Genomic DNA, 15,868 nt, shown 5'->3' on the forward strand with positions numbered 1-15,868 from the left:
TCCCCCTCACCTTCCCGCTGGCTTGTCCCACCCCTCTCTCTCCCTTGAGACCTCTGAGTGTCTGGCCTCTCTCTCCCTACCCTTCAGTTCACTCCTTTTATACCCCTCTTACCCAGCTGAGTCTTTTGTGTCTCTTCTCTTTTCATTGCGTCTCTCTGGCAAAGCCCTAACCCTGGATCAGCCCCACTCTCTATTTTCTGCATGCCTGTGCGCAAGCAACTGACAAAATAGAAAACATCAGCTGATGGGACTGGTTGCTATCGCTGGAACCACCAATAGGCTTGTAACGCTGCATGCCAATCTAACTATATTTCTCTGGCCAAAATACCCTCTTATAATCTACAACAACTATTTCAGCTTTTTGCAGCCTCCTCAGAATTCAGGGGCCCCCTTGCTGAGCCCCCTCTTTCAGCAGGTGAACTCTCCTCTTGTCTTCTCAGCCATTGAATGGGAACCTGTCATTTTCCTGATACCAAGCACTGACTTATTGGTCTATGAACCCGTGCCTCTCTTCTACATTCATCCCCTTTCTTGCAACTGGATGGAGCCTTACACTGGTTTTAAACATATGTGAGTTATTCTGAAGGAACCCAAAGCTCTCATCTGTTATGGCTGTACCTTTTCCCCTTTGCAGCCAAGTTCCTGAAAAAGCTGATCACCGCCACCCATTCCTCACTTCCCGCTCTCCCCAGAAACCACTGCTATCTGGTCTCTGCTCCTGCCACTCCACTGAAATAGCTCCCCCTCACTGACCTCCACGTTCACTAAATCCAGTCCTCAGCTCTATTCCACCCCATTGCTCACTCCCTCTATTTGAAACATACCCCTCCCTTGACTCTGTGACACAATGCCATGTCCCCCATTTCCTCCTCCCTCTGGCTTCCTGGCAAGCTCTTCTTCTTCCACTAAGACCACATGCCAGGCCTCTTCTTGTCTTCCTTTTGGCTCTCCCCTGTGAGACTCCATCCAAATCCAGGGCTGCAACTGCCACCTTCATGAAGACGGCACACATTTCCACATTCAATTCAGACCTCTCATCTGAGCTTTGGACCCTCTACCCAACTAACGAAATGACCCCTTCTTTGAGATGCCTCAAACTGAAACTTACACTCTTCCCCCTCAAAACTGATCCTCTTCCCACATTCCCTGTCTCTGCAAATGGTCCCTCCAGCCATCCAGCCTCACAAGCCAGAGGTCTTGCACCTCACCTCCTTCTCCTTCCTTCTCCTTCAGATCCTCCCTATGCCAGTGTGGCCAAGTGCATGCCAGACATATGTCTGCCTAAATATGTCTTGACTTTCCACTCCTTTGAGTCTCCACAGACACTACCCTCGCTGAAATGACCCTCACCCTCACCTGGATTTGGCAGTGATCTCCTAGGTAATCTGCATGTCCACTGCTGCCCTGCCCATGCCATCCTCCCTCACAGACGGAGTGACCTTTTCACATGTGAAATCCAGTAATGGTACCTACTTTTTTGCCTAAAACCCTTGGATGGTGTCCCAGAGCTCCTAAGGATAAAGATAGCCTCCTGGACAAAGCCTCCTTCACCCAGCAAGGCTGACCACTTCACACTCTGCGCCAGCCACACAGTCTTCTCTTTCTCTTTGAGCTGGCCATGTTCACTCTGCCCACAGAGCCTGTATGCACTGCTCCCTCTGCCTGGAACGTTCCTCCCTCTGAGACTGTAACTCCTACTCCTCCTTCTAATCTCTATGTAAGTGACATTTGTTCAGGGAAGCCTTCCCTTGCAAGGTCAAACGCTCCTTTATAATCTCTCATAATAGTATCTCTTCTTTATAGCATTCATCCCAATTCAGGGGTACCAGAAAAAAGTACAGGATGCCCAGTTAAAAATAAGTTTCAGATAAATAAGAATGCCCCATGGAATATTCGGGACATATTTATACTAAAAATTATTTGCTGTTTATCTGAAATTCAAAATTTCTGGAGACAGGGTCTCATTTTATAACCCAGGCTGGAGTGCAGTGGTGTGATTGCAGCTCACTGCAGGCTTGAACTCCTAGGCTCAAGGGATTCTCCCACCTCAGCCTCCTCAGTCTCTGGGAGACTACAAGCGTGAGCCACCGTGCCTGGACCTGAAATTCACATTTAACTGGATGTCCTGTATTTCTATTTGTTAAATCTGGCAACCCTATTCTAGTATCAATTTTATGTTTATATGATTGCTGATTAGTGCCTTTATCCCATCAGACTGTTAGCTACAGAGGGCACAAATGACACAATCTTGCTCATCCTTGAATCTTCAGCACCTAGGACAGGGCCTGGAGTGCAGATGTTTGTTCAATAAAACAAACTGGTGAACTGGGAGAGCAGCGCCTTGTTCATCTCTACACCCCCAGAACCGTGTATCTTGGTGCAGGGTGCATTAAAAAACACTTGGCCAATGAAAGAGAAGGAAATAGGAAGAAGGTAATAATAGAGGAGGAAGAGGAGGGGAGAGGGAATCTGAGAGATGCTGAGAAGGGGTGGGAGGAAGGCTGGGAGCAGACAGTACCTTGAGGGTGTGGCATGCCTTGATGGCGGCTGCCAAGGAGTGGCAGTCGCGGTAGGTGAAGAGGAAGAGATTCCACTCGAAATTCATGCCGCAGTCCTTGACATCGTACACCAGGTCCAGCTCCTCCAGGTGGCTCAGGCCAGCTACCAGATCGCCCAGTTGGTAGTGGTCAACGGTGGGCTCCTCCATCTCTCCCTCGCTGCCTGAGTCGGACTGGTCGCCCGGCCGGAGCTGGGCCGGGAGCTGCACCGGCGGAAGGAACTGATCGACGTGGACCCTGCGCACGTAATTCCGGCAGAGCGGCAGCAGGTCGAGGATCACCGCAGGGTCTGTGGTGCCTGGGATAAAGTGCTTTAGCAGGTTCTCCAGGTACCGCTCGAAGAACATGCGTTTCCAGCTGCCGCCATGGTGGGCCACGTGGCACACGGGCCAGCGATGCATGCAGCAGCGGAGCCAGTAGTTCTCACTGTCTATCAGGTTGGCGGTCACAGCCAGTGGTAGGTCAGGGGGCAGGTGGTTCAGGACCCTCTGCTGGTGTTCCGGGAGCATCTGCTTCAGGATAGGGTTTTCTTTGGGAACAGAGGAAGGAACGCAGGGGGTCACAGTATTGGGGGACACCTCAACATGATGCCTCAGGCTGGGCCTGCCTGGGAGCACCAGGCAAAGGGAAGACCCTTCCCTGCTTAGGGGATAGACAGCCTCTGCTCTCAGGGGGGCTCAAACAAAGGGTGGGACACAGCCTTTAGCTTTGGGATGTTCCCTGCCTGAAGGTGGACATCTCAGCGTCTGTTCTCAGGGAGCTCCCAGACTGAGGAAGACTCTCAGTTATCACCTGGTCTGATGGGGGATACAATCCCTGAGGTCAGAGGCTTCCAATCTTATTTGATTCATCCATTTCAAAACAAGAAATTTTTTGAGCACCTACTATGTGCCAGACACTGGAGGTACCACTATGAGAGACTACTATGTCCCACGTGCTGGAGATATAAGAGTAAGCAAAACAGGGCTTTCCCTTTTGGAGTTTACATTCCAGTGAGGGGAGGCTGACAATAAACAAGTAAAATGAATGAGACTGGGTGACGATAGTTGCTGTAGATGAAATAATGGCCCTGTCCTCAGACAGCGCCCCACCTGGTAGGAGAGGCTGGCAATCCCTCTTTGGAAAGGATCAATATTACAGAGCACAAAATATGGAACAAACCAAGAGCCCTTACATGGCATGGAAGACTCCATCAGAGTGGAGGGCGGTTCACTTGGGAAGGCTTTCTGGAGGAGGAAGTAGATATGGCTCAGGCTGGGTTTTGCTGGAGAGAGTGGAAAAGGCAAGGAGAGGGCAGAGGCATGGAGGGTGCAGTGTGGGTGGGAGTCTGGTGGGACCTGCCAGTGGGAACGGAAGGAAAAACTGTCTTGGCCCTGGGTGGAAGGGAAGTGTTGAGTGGGTATGAGGATGCCATACGGGAGAGCAGGGGCTGCCCCAGGACCCAGCTTCTGCAGTCTTGGCTCCAGACAGTCCCTACCCACCTAGCCCCACTCTTGGCCTTCTCCTTCCCACCTAAAGCAGGGACAGACTCACTGTGGAAGTTCCTGATAATGTGCTGAATGCAGAGCTCTGTGAGGAGGGGCACGATGGCCAGTGACCACTCAGGATCCTCAGCAATGATCCGGCGCATGCGACGGAAATTGGCCCCAGGATGTGGGTTCCTGGACTTTGCAGGGACTGGTGTGACTGAAGGCTTTGAGAGCTGTGGGCCTGTGCTTGAAGTGTGTCCTCCAGTGGAGGACTTGTCCTGGGTGGAGACTGAGGAGTGGCTGGGGTCCAACAATGCTGATGTTGTTACAGTATCCTGCATGCTGGAGGCTGGCAATATAGGGGCGGGTGGCCCCTGGATGGCCTTATGACAAGAAGCTTCTCAGACTGGCAGGTCCTTGAAACAGGGAGGGATCTGGAGCAAAAGGAAGAGGGTAGAGGTGTTACTTTGGAGGGTCTTGGTGGGCATTTACTAAGAGAGGTAGTACAGAATAGTGCTTAAGGATCAGTCCCTGGAGTGAAGCAGATCCAGGTTATCTGTGTGGCCTTGGGCAAGTTACTGAAACTCTCTGAATTTCAGATGCTGCCTCTGAGAAATGAAGGTCGCAGTTCCAGTAGGATTATTTGGAGGAGTGGATAAAATAATGCATCCAAAGGGCATAATATAGTATCTGACACATGAAACTAGCAAGGAGCAGTCCCAAATTTTAGATAATAGCTCTACAGCAATTATAGTAATTGCTCTGTGCCAGACAATCTTTTTAGTTCTTTGTGCCTATTAATTCATGTGTCCTCAGAAAAGCCTTTTTCAGAAAAGCCTTTTTCAGATAGGCGCTTGTATTATTCCCATATTTCTGCTGGGAAACTGAAGCACAGAGAGGCTAATTGACTTGCCCAATGTCATGCAGCTTAGAAATATCACAGGTGGGTTTAAATTCAGTCTGCAAATTCATGCTCTGAACCCTACATTGGACTGGCCCTCTGAGGGTGAGGGGTGTATATTGCCAAAAGACAGAGGTATAATAAAGAGCCATTCAGCTCATAACAGGACCCTGCACTAAGTATTTTATAGAACAGCAACTGCCTGATCCGTAGGATGGGGTTGAGAACAGCTCTGGCCAACAGAAATATAATGCAAGCCAAAATGCAAGCCACATATGCTATTTTAACTTCTTTAGTGCCCACATTTTAAAAAGTAAAGAGAAACAAGGCTGGGCGTGGTGGCTCATGCCTGTAATCCCAGCACTTTGGGAGGCCAACATGGGTGGGTCACTTGAGGTCAGGAGTTTGAGACCAGCCTGGCCAACATGGTGAAATCCTGTCTCTACTAAAAATACACAGATTAGCTGGGCATGGTGACAGGCACCTGTAGTCCCAGCTACTCGGAAGGCTGAGGCATGACAATCACTTAAACCTGGGAAGCAAAGGTTGCAGTGAGCCGAGACTGCACTACTGCCCTCCAGCCTGGGTGATAGAGCAAGACTCTGTCTCAAAAAAAAAAAGTAAAGAAAAACAGGTGAAATTAGCTTTTTTTTTTTTTTTTGTCTTGCTCTTGTTGCCCAGGCTGGAGTGCAATGGCACAATTTTGGCTCACTGCAACCTCCGCCTCCAGGATTCAAGTGATTCTCCTGTCTCAGCCTCCCGATTACAGGGATTACAGGTGCCTGCCACTACACCCAGCTAATTTTTGTATTTTTAGTAGAGACGGGGTTTCACCATGTTGGCCAGGCTGGTCTTGAACTCCTGACCTCAGGTGATCCACCCACCTCAGCCTCCCAAAGTGCTGGGATTACAGGCGTGAACCACTGTGCCTGACCATGAAATTAATTTTATATTTAGCCCAGTATGTCTAAAATGTTATTTAAACATATAATCAATATAAAATTATTAATGCGACATTTTATATACTATGTTTTCATATGAAATCTTCAAAATTTGATGGCTCAATGGGCACATTGAGCCTACCGTTTCAATGTGGCTACCGTTTCAGAGAGTGCAGGTTGAGAGAGAAAGGAGAGGGGAACGAGACCCATTCCCTGCCCAGGGTGCCAGCACCCTTCTCTCCTCCTTCCCACTGAGAGCTCAAACTCCAGGTCCCTTCCCTTCCATCTCCCCATCCAGTCTTCCTCTAGCTCTCCCAGCCTCCCAGCATTCCAGACAGCAGTGGGCAAGCGTGGGAGGCGAGAAGGCAGCTAAATCTGGGGCTGAAGACAGAAGATAGAGGATGTGTCTTGGTCCGGGGACCCTCCCCCATTTGCCCATTCCTGCACCCTTGCACTCCTGCCCTAAGATCTGCTGGAGGAAAGCCCAAATGGGGCTGCTGGCACTTAGTTCCTCCTCCAGGCAGTTTCCCATCAGATGTGCACCCTGACGACTCAGTGCACTGGGTAGTGGCCGGTGGGAGGGAACACTCTGAACCAGCAAAGGCGTCCTTGGCAGAGGGAGGGACCAGATGGTGCTTCCCAGCCTGCCAGGCATCTCAAGGAGGAAAAGCCTGGTTGAGAGGCGGGTGGTGGGGAGAGGGATAGTGCGGGAAAGATATCTAGGTATTGTGACATCCCCTATGCAAATAAAATGCAAATTCACACACAGATTGTGTCCAGAATTGTGGAATAACCAGATAGTGCTTTTTGACTAATGGCATCTCAGAGTGTAGGGCTGGAGGGGGTTGCTGCTTAGCGGTACCGGCTGACTTTGCATTTCTGGCTTTGCCAGTTATGTGCTTTGTGACCTTGGCCAAGTTACTTAACCTATCTGAGCTTCAGTTTCCTTATCTGTGAAACTGGATAATAATATCTTCCTACATGGGCTGTAGTGGAGATCCCCCTGAGATAATGGTCACTTAATATTGATCATTGTAAAGAATACAGGGTGTGTGGAGAATGAAGGTACTATGAGGGGCAGGGGTCTGAGGCTGCAGAGACCACATCCAGGAGACCTGCTTCTTGAGTGCTGACCTGAGATGGTATCTTTGGGTGAGTGCAAAGTTTCTGAGGCCCTTCCCTATTTCCAGGAGCAATGTGAAGGGCAAGGAGGCAGGGTGGTGTTGGGGGCTCATAGACAGCACGACAGAGGCAATGGAGGAAGGTCAGAGGCAACAGGCTAGCCCAACTCCTGCTTGGTTTTGGCCTAAAACATTCTATAATTTCCCTTGGTCCCAGATATGTCCCTGGACACCCATGGGCCACACCCAGGGAGCAGGACCAGGCTTGGCAGGGGGAGCCCCAGGTTGCTGGTGTGCATTGCCCTGGAGTTGGCTCTTTAGTCATTCCTCACAGCACCATCCAGCCTCACCATCCTGGCATGCAGTCCCTTCTCCTTCTTCTCCTGGGGAGCCACACCTGGGAAACCCCACCTGGGGCCAGGCGGGATGCCTCTGCAATCAGGTGACTCTAGTCCCACCGTCTAGCACCTCACTTTCAGGACCTGGAGTTCTTCCTACCATCTGGTCCTAATTGCTCTTGCTGCTGTTTCGTGCCTGCAGCCTGCCTCTGGGCATGACACAGCAGGACCCATCGGGGCATGTTCCAGGGCCCTGAACCAACTTCTCAGAAGGAAGGGGCAGGGCCTCGCTCCATATCACACAGCTGCCGTGTGCATGGCTGGTATAAAAATGAGCCCCTACTACCTTCAGCCTTCATAGGAACATCCATACCATAAGGCCTGATGTCATTTTAAGGCAAATGTTGAAAAAATTAACTGCATAAGATCAGAGTTGATAATTTTTAGTTAATCATCTCTTGATTTTTTAAAAATGGATATCACAAAAATATTTTGGCAGGCAAATTATTACCAGACACACAAGATTCTTCTAAGAAGGATTTTAGTTCTAAGTGTTTTAAAAAATCTACTTTTTAAACTAACAAAATAGAAAACAAAGTATATTTAAAAGGATAACGAGCAAAACTAACTCCTTGCTGCCCCACTGTCACTGTTATGAGGAGGATACGGAGTATGGCTCCTCCCTTGGCAGGCCACCTTCTGACCCCTGCCCTTGGGGGACACCCCTTGGAGTGCCACTGTCTTGGCTCTCCTCCTACTTTCCGACCATTCTTTTTCCAAAAGTCTTCACCACAGACTTCTCTCCCTCTGCCCATCCCTCACGTGCCAAGGTCCCTCAGAATTCCGCCATGGTCGTCCACTCATTCCTGCTGATGGGTTCTAGCTTTCACCTCTTCCAGGTGGGGTTTCCCAGTTGTGACGTCCCAGGAGAAGCAGAGGGTACTGTTACCAGGATGGTGAGGCTGGGGGGTGGTGGTGTAATGCCAGACTCTCCTACATCGGCATTCCAGACTCAAGTCCACTGGGATGCTGCCTAGGTCCCTCAAACTCAATCCATCCAGACGCTGGCACCAGAAACCGGGGAGTCACCTCTCTCTCTTTCAAGCCCTCCTGCCCCACCCCACCATCTAGTTACTGATTCAGTTCTGTCTCCCACCCAGGCAGCCTCTCCTTTCCTGCTGCCGCCTTAGCTCAGGGCCCCAGTGTCTGTCTGGATCACAGCTTCAGCTGTTGGGCATGTGGTCTCTGGCATCCAGTCTGGTTCTTTCTTTTTTTTTTTTTTTTATGTGAATTTTATTTTATTTTATTTTTTCAATTTTCTTTTTTTTTCTTTTATTATTATTATTATTATTATTATTATACTTTAGGTTTTATGGTACATGTGCGCAACGTGCAGGTAAGTTACATATGTATACATGGTTCTTTCACATCTAGCCTTCACACAGCCACTGTGGCAGGCTCCATGTAAGCCCTCTAGCGGCTCACCACTGCTCACTGGGTAAAATCCAGCCTCCTCACCTTGGTGTGTAAGGCCCTCCGTGGCTGGACACCTTGTTGGAAATAAGCTCCTCTTTGCATCTGGGACACTGCAGCCCAGTTCATGCTGCCCAGCCCTTGCTCAAGTTGTTCCCTCTGAAATGCCTTTCCCACCATCTCAGCCAGGGAAAGGGACAATCACTGGTCTTCTGAGTCTGAGCTCAAGCACCACTTCCTCTCTGAAGGCGAGGTGCTTCTTTGTCCCTGATACCCCAAAACAACCCCTCCCGTTGTCAGACCCCATCTTTCCAGTACCTGCATCACTCCAGTAACCTGACTGCCCACCCTCTCCCCACACCCACACCAGACTGTGAGCTTCTCGAGGTGTAGGGGCTGTCTCCTCCTCATTTTTCTCTCCAATTTCTAGCCCAGTGGTAGGTCTGCTTTAGGCGAGGTAGCTGGTGTTTGGGGCGGCTCCACTGGCTTCTGATAATAGATTCTGGACAAAAGGAGTATCTATTGGTCAGGGCAACTTGTTCGGGGGTGGCTATCTGATATAAGCCAATCAGAGTCCTTCTTGAGATTTGTCCAAGTGGAGGGAGACAGAAGGACATATGTCCTTGAAGGATCTGGATCTCCTGCTGCTGGAAGTCATTTCTCTCCACACGTACAAGGTCTGTTTGCGGTGGGAGGGAATCAAGCCTGGGGGAGACCAGCAGAAACGATAGACAGAGACAGCATCCTGGTATCTTCAATCCCCATGCCTAGTCCCGGAGGCTCCCAGAGCTGTCTGGCTCTTTGGCAGTGCCTTCAGCTCTCAGAGCTAACTTGGCAGCCTTCTAATAAGCCCCTTTGCCAAAGCTAAGACTTGGGTTTCTACTCCTTTTGACCAAAAGGTCCTGCCCCATTTTGACCAAAAGGCTCACAGTTTGGTGAGTGAAAATATGGGAAAAATCCTAAATCAGTAGATGAAAGAGTTCAATGGGATAGCTGAGAAGGGCCAAAGGCCCCCAGGTTATTACTCACAGGACCTGATTCACTGCTGTGGCCTCTGCCTCTCTTGACTACATTGAGCCTCTAGTCTCACACCCCATCTCTCCAGGGCTGAGACAGTATCAGCACCTTACAACTGTCCAGCACTTAACAGTTACAAGGTCCTTTCAAGGTCCTTTCAGAACTATCCTTTAAAAAAAAAAAAAAAAAAAAGCTGGGTGTGGTGGCTCACACCTGTAATCCTAGAACTTTGGGAGGCCAAGGCGGGAGGATTGCTTGAGGCCAAGAATTCAAGACCAACCTGGCCAACATAGTGAGATGCCGTCTCTAAAAAATAAAAAAAATCTTCTCATGTGACTCTTCAACCACCCTATAATGGAGCTAGGATAGGCTTCCTTATCCCCATTTTACAGATGAAGAAACGAGGAAACAGGAAATGACTGGCCCTGAAACACCTATGAGAGCTGGGGCCAGCGTCTGACGGCAGGTCTCCTACCTCTAGCCACAATACACTACCCCTCCACAGTCACTCAGTATGTCCCCCTCCCCTCACTGTTCCTGCCCTCCACTAGGAAAGAAGAAGCATATTCTTGCTCCTTGGGAAGTGGAGAGGGCCTCCCTGGGCTGAGAGCGCTCCCAGGCCTTTGGCACTCCACTAGGGGAATTTCAGGGCCCTAATGTACAGTTTTCATCCCTGTTACGGTAAATGCATTTTCCCCCTAAATGAAACAAAATTTAATATCAATACTTGTGTGCCTATATCCATATGTTAACCTTGAACTGCTTTTTAAAAACACATCTCATCATTTTAGGTCAAACAAAAGCATAGTAAATCATAAAATGTATACTGACACTAATGTAGCAAACTTTTTTTTTTTTGAGACAGAGTTTCACTCTTGTTGCCCAGGCTGGAGTGCCATGGCGCAATCTCGGCTCACCGCAACCTCTGCATCCCGGATTCAAGTGATTCTCCTGTCTCAGCCTCCCGAGTAGCTGGGATTACAGGCATGCACCACCACGGCTGGCTAATTTTTTATTTTTAGTAGAGACGGGGTTTCTCCATGTTGGTCAGGCTGGTCTTGAACTCTCGACCTCAGGTGATCTGCCCGCCTTGGCCTCCCAAAGTGCTGAGATTACAGGCATGAGCCACTGCACCCAGCCTAATATAGCAAACTTTTTAAAAAGTAGAAGTTGTAATATATTGTTTCTGACAGTTTAAGTGTGCAGAAATTACATATATAATACACATTACTATATATAAGATATCAGGATATATATATTCCACACCTTAGTGTGAATGAGTTTCAGATACAAAAAGCAAAGTTAGAAAGGGGACAAGGGAGGTGGGGTATGGTGGCTCATGCCTGTAATCTCAGCACTTTGGGAGGTCGAGGAGGGTGGATTACCTGAGGTCAAGAGTTCAAGACCAGCCTAATCAACATGGTGAAACCCCGTCTCTACTAAAAATACAAAAATTAGCCAGGCATGATGGCACATGCCTGTAATCCCAGCTACTTGAGAGGCTGAAAGAGGTGGTTTATAAGATAATTAGGGGAAAAAAATGAAGGGTGAACCCAGGAGGCAGAGGTTGCAGTAAGCCGAGATTGTGCCACTACACTCCAGCCTGGGCAATAAGAGCAAAACTCTGTCTCAAAAAAAAATAAAAATAAAAATAAAAAAAAAAGAAAGAAAGAAAAAGAAAGGAGGCAAGGAGAATAACTACAGAGAGGAGAGGAGGTGGGGAGTGGGCACAGGAGAAGAAGACAGGAGTCTGAGAGAGCTCTGCCTGTTTCACAGGTTGGTCTTAGTCTGGCCTGGCAGTCACCAGCCTGCAGCTGAGGGTGCGAGTAGGTGGCACTATCTTCCCTGGGAGCCTGCAGGGATGGGTGGATACCCAATAGCTGGGGGCCCTGGGCACATGGACAGTCCCCAAGGACCCACAGACGGCAGTCCTGGAGATGGCTGAAGAGTCACCTTCCTCTCTGGAGCTTTCTTTCCCTGGGTAACCTGTCGGGCCAGTCAGAGAATCCCAGAGTTTGAAGACCAGGAGCACTTTCAAGACTCCAGTCTTGAATATGGGCAGGGCAGGAATCCTGACATTCTAGAGAGGTCAGGGCCACCAGGAGTGGGTACGTCTTGTGCCACCACCTGGTGTCTCCATCCAAGGATGTGCTATGCTCTCAGAGGGGGAAAGCGGGAGAGTGGGGACACATGCAGTGGACTTTCACTTCTCTGGGGCCTGCCTCACCAGCTTGTTTGGCTTCACATGGTTGTGTCTCTAACCCGGGACCACAGTCCCTAGGGAAAGGCCAATCCTCCTCCCCTGGGCCCCTACTCTGCATCCTCAGGACCAGGGTCCAGGGTCCTGAAATCACACACAGGGAACAACGTCCATACCAGGCCATTAACTCAAAGGACTGGGTGTGAAGGACTGCTCTTTCCATGCCCAAGCACAGGTAATAGAAAGTGACAAGATGCTCCAGTTTGGCCAGGGTTGTCCTCATTTCTGATGGCTTGAATCTGGTGGACAGGTGTTCTGGGAACCATACCCTTGGCTATATATAGCTATGATTTATTGAGAGCTCTAGGCCTTCAATAGCATATACATAGCAGGAGGCAGGACAGCAGCTGGCTAAGTACTCAGGAGTTGTGCTGCTGCCTCAAGTCAAATCTCCACGGTGCCCCCCAGTATCTGTGCAACCTTGGGCAGGTCCCCACTTGCCTCAGTTTCTTCATCTATAACGTGTGGACAGTACTTAATAGTATCTATTTCATAGGATTACCCAGAAGATTAAGGAGCTAATGTGTGTGAGACATTTCATATAGGGCTGGGCCCAGAGCCAGCACTCAAAATGTGTGTTAGATATTGTAGTGAAGATGCTAGATGCCTTACTACATAATTTTTATTAAATTCTCAAATTAATTATTGAGGATTATTATTTAACACTATTGTCCCCATTTCACAAATGAGGAAACTGAAACTTAGAAAGCTTAAGTAACTTACTAAATGTCACTAGCTAGTAAGTGGAGAAGCTGAGGTTTTAGTTTGTGTCTGTCTAATGCTCTTACTTCCATGAGATGCTGGGGTTGCTTATAAATTGCTCCCAACTCAGTCATTCACAGCACTTTTCCAGTGGGTCTCCCACTTTCTCCAGCTCATGAGCTCTCTTGTTCACCAATATGGAGCCCAGGGTTATCCCCTTGGTGCTGACCTAAATAGTCCAGGCTCACTCTCCCAGTTCACTGCTGGGCATAGGAGACTTCCGCAAGGCTGGACCACTGCCTGCATCCTTTGGAGGGCGCAAGGAGCCCAACAGAGTGCTGCAGAGTGGTGCTCTCCTGCCCCTGGCACATTCCCTCCACAGGAAGTCTTGGGTCTTCTCCATCCTTCCTCAGGTCCCCAGCTAAATCTAACCATTCTGGGCAGGAGCTCCTTCCACCTGCCCTAATGGGAACACGAGGAAGATGCTGTAGGGTTACATTCTCACCTTCTTGTGCATCACAGTTCTGGTCCTCAACTGTCCCCTCCTCCCTTCCTCTTAGCGGAGAAGTGGAGACACCCAGCCCTCTTTGGGCAGAGAGCGCCTCTGTGCCTGGGACACTTCCCCAGGAGCTGGCTTTGCACCCACTGCTCTGACTGCCTTCTCAGCCGCTCCCACCCCAGATCCCTTCAGGAGAGCCCTCCTCTGTTCTCAGGGCTCTGGGCTTTTGTCTACACCCACCTCCACATCCTTCATGCCCACCATGTCTTACTTTGGGGTAAGTCACTCCCAAGTTGGGAATTCCACTTGTGGAAGGGCAAAAAACTTTCTCCAACTGAGCCTCGGCCTGCGTGCTTGGACTTGGGCTGGGTGAAACCGCCAGGTCACTTACCACAGCCCCTGGGCTAGCCTCCTCCCAACTCCTGACCACTCAGGTCTGTTGTCTCAAAAGGGACTCCAGCGGGTCTGCTCCCACCCCTCCTCCCTACCTTCAGCTCAGGCACCCCAGCAGGGAAGCTCAGCTCCAAAGGCCAGGAGTCCCTCCCCCATCCTACCTGGGGGTGTAGAGGCGCTGGCTTCTCCTTGGTAACCCAGGGAAACCGGCAGTGCAGTGGGAGGTAGGGAGATGAGGAAGCTTCCGGACCCGCGGGAGGGCGGGAGGGATTACAGCCCTCGGGTGATGGGAACGGGCGGCCTTTGGGAGAAGCCTGGGGCCCCAGGGCTTGGGACCGCTGTCCTCCATGCCCTACGGATGCCCCACTTTCCCCCTCTTCTTCCCATAGTCCCTCCCCTCGCCTCACTCGGATCCCCAGCCCCGGGCCAGACGGTTTGCAGACAGTGACTGTGGTGGGGAGGAGGCGCGGGGCGTCCTCGCGTGGAGGGCTTGGGGTCTCTCGTGGGTACGGACCGGCGCTTCCCCGCCACGGAAAACGCAACCCAGGCAATGGCCGCCTGTGGGCTTCGGGCCAGTGTGGGCAGAGGACGCTAGAGGGGATCCCGGGCCCAGCTGGCCTGAGGGGGCCCCGATAAGGGAGACCGGGGCTGGGTGTCCCCACTCCCGGAGGTTGCCTCACCCGCTCCGGGAGCCCCGGCGCTCGTCTCACGCAGAGTCCCGCGCGCCGGCCCCGGTCTTTGTCGTTGGGGACGCCCCGCGTTGCTAGGAGCGGGCCGGGCTGGGAGGACGAGCGCGCCGCGGCTCGGACGAGGGGGCGCTGCTGCTTCCTCGGCTGCCGCTGCGCGCCAGGCACGCGGCTCATTCGCGCGCAGGGTGGCCAGGCCCGGCCTCAGGACTGTTCCGTGGAAGCGGCCGCTTTGGGGCTGGTGGGACTGTGGCCTTGCGCTATGCCCTGTGCTTCCGTGGGACGTGTCTAGGAACGGGTGGGCTTTCTGCGGGAGGCGGGGGTCGGGCAGGGCTGCTGATCTGGAGTGCTTGTGCTCTTTTGGTAGCTTTTGTGTGGCAATGGACAGGGAGCTGGTCCAGGAAAGGCGTCTGTGGAAGATGAGGAGGGTGGACGCACCTTCTACAAGGCACCTGTAGAAGTCACTGGAACTCCCGTGAGGCCTCCTGTTGACCTTAGGCCCTGCGGGAGGGCACCTTCCACCTTTCCCCCAGCTGAAGGTCTGGTACCAGACGCAGGAAGGTTCCAGCCAACACAGCGCTCCTTTACACAGTCCATGCCCTGTGCCAAACTCCCTTCCAGCCCTGGCGCGACAAGATGTGGTTGGGGCCCCAGATCTCCTGGAGGGCGAGAAGGACAGACCAGAGAGACGGCTAGTAAAAAAAAGAAATTGGCCTTCAGGAAGGGACAGGCAGCCAGGGTGGCGGGGGTTTCAAAGGGTAGCTTTGATTTCAGCTCTGCCGAGGACTGCTAGTTGGTTACCCAGGATGAACATCTCGAAGCTCTGTTAACTCATCAATAAATCAGGGGTGCCACAACTCATCTTGGCGCCCGCGGAAGAGCTTGAACCTGGGCCTATGGTGAGCACTGCTGAACAGAGGCTACTGCCCCAGTGGCCAGGATGCTGCTTTGCAAGCAGTGAGGGGCCAGGCACCGGGGATTGGGTCCCTTCAAGCCCTCACCAGTGCCTTACCAGCAAATCATCAGTGCCTTAATTAGAATGAGAAACTGCAGAAAATGATGCCAGGCGGGCCCACGCTGCTCGAATAATTTTTACTAGACAGAATTTGGTAGCCAGGGAGCCCTTGATTTGAAGATGGGTCCCCTGAGGCCCTTTCCTTCATCTAGCAACAGAGATCTAGGAACAGAGGCAGAGGTCCAAAGTCTGGCTGTCTGAGGTGGACTCATTCTGGTAGGGAAGGAGGGCTTTCCTCCATCTCTTGGCTTCCTCCTGCTTTGAGGTGCCAATTTTCAGCTTCAGTTGAGGCTTGAGGCAGGTGCTGTACAATTTGTTTTAATAAGTATATTGTTTGTCTGACCCCGCTCTCCAACCTCATCACCTGCCCCTATCCCAGCTCACTGCGCAGTGGCACTGGCCACCTCACGGCCTCTGCGTTGATTGTTCCCTCAGGCTGGAATGCTTTTCCCTCAGATTTCCACATGGGTCACATCCTCACCTCCCAGCTCCCTG

The 15,868-nt window shown here is 51.1% G+C and overlaps 1 protein-coding gene across 6 annotated transcripts in view; it reads right to left on the reverse strand.

Annotated features, from left to right (window-relative positions):
- The window catches only part of TCTE1 (t-complex-associated-testis-expressed 1), a 20,152-nt gene extending 4,713 nt beyond the window's left edge, over window positions 1-15,439 (reverse strand). Inside the window, exons 1-3 of one of the 6 annotated variants that reach the window (XM_054491226.2) lie at window positions 13,834-15,439; window positions 4,092-4,461; window positions 2,519-3,087 (exon numbers count right to left, since the gene is read on the reverse strand). In XM_054491226.2, coding sequence (XP_054347201.2) covers window positions 2,519-3,087; window positions 4,092-4,368 — 846 coding nt within the window. In that variant the 5' untranslated portion in view covers window positions 4,369-4,461; window positions 13,834-15,439. Of the gene's footprint in view, window positions 1-2,518; window positions 3,088-3,732; window positions 3,785-4,091; window positions 4,462-13,009 lie in introns of those variants that run through there. The other 5 variants (XM_054491228.2, XM_054491225.2, XM_054491227.2 and 2 more) reach the window with 5 other exon arrangements.
- Window positions 15,440-15,868: the final 429 nt, after the last annotated feature.

Source organism: Pongo pygmaeus, chromosome 5 (assembly GCF_028885625.2).
Source record: "Pongo pygmaeus isolate AG05252 chromosome 5, NHGRI_mPonPyg2-v2.0_pri, whole genome shotgun sequence".
Lineage (NCBI taxonomy): Eukaryota > Metazoa > Chordata > Mammalia > Primates > Hominidae > Pongo > Pongo pygmaeus.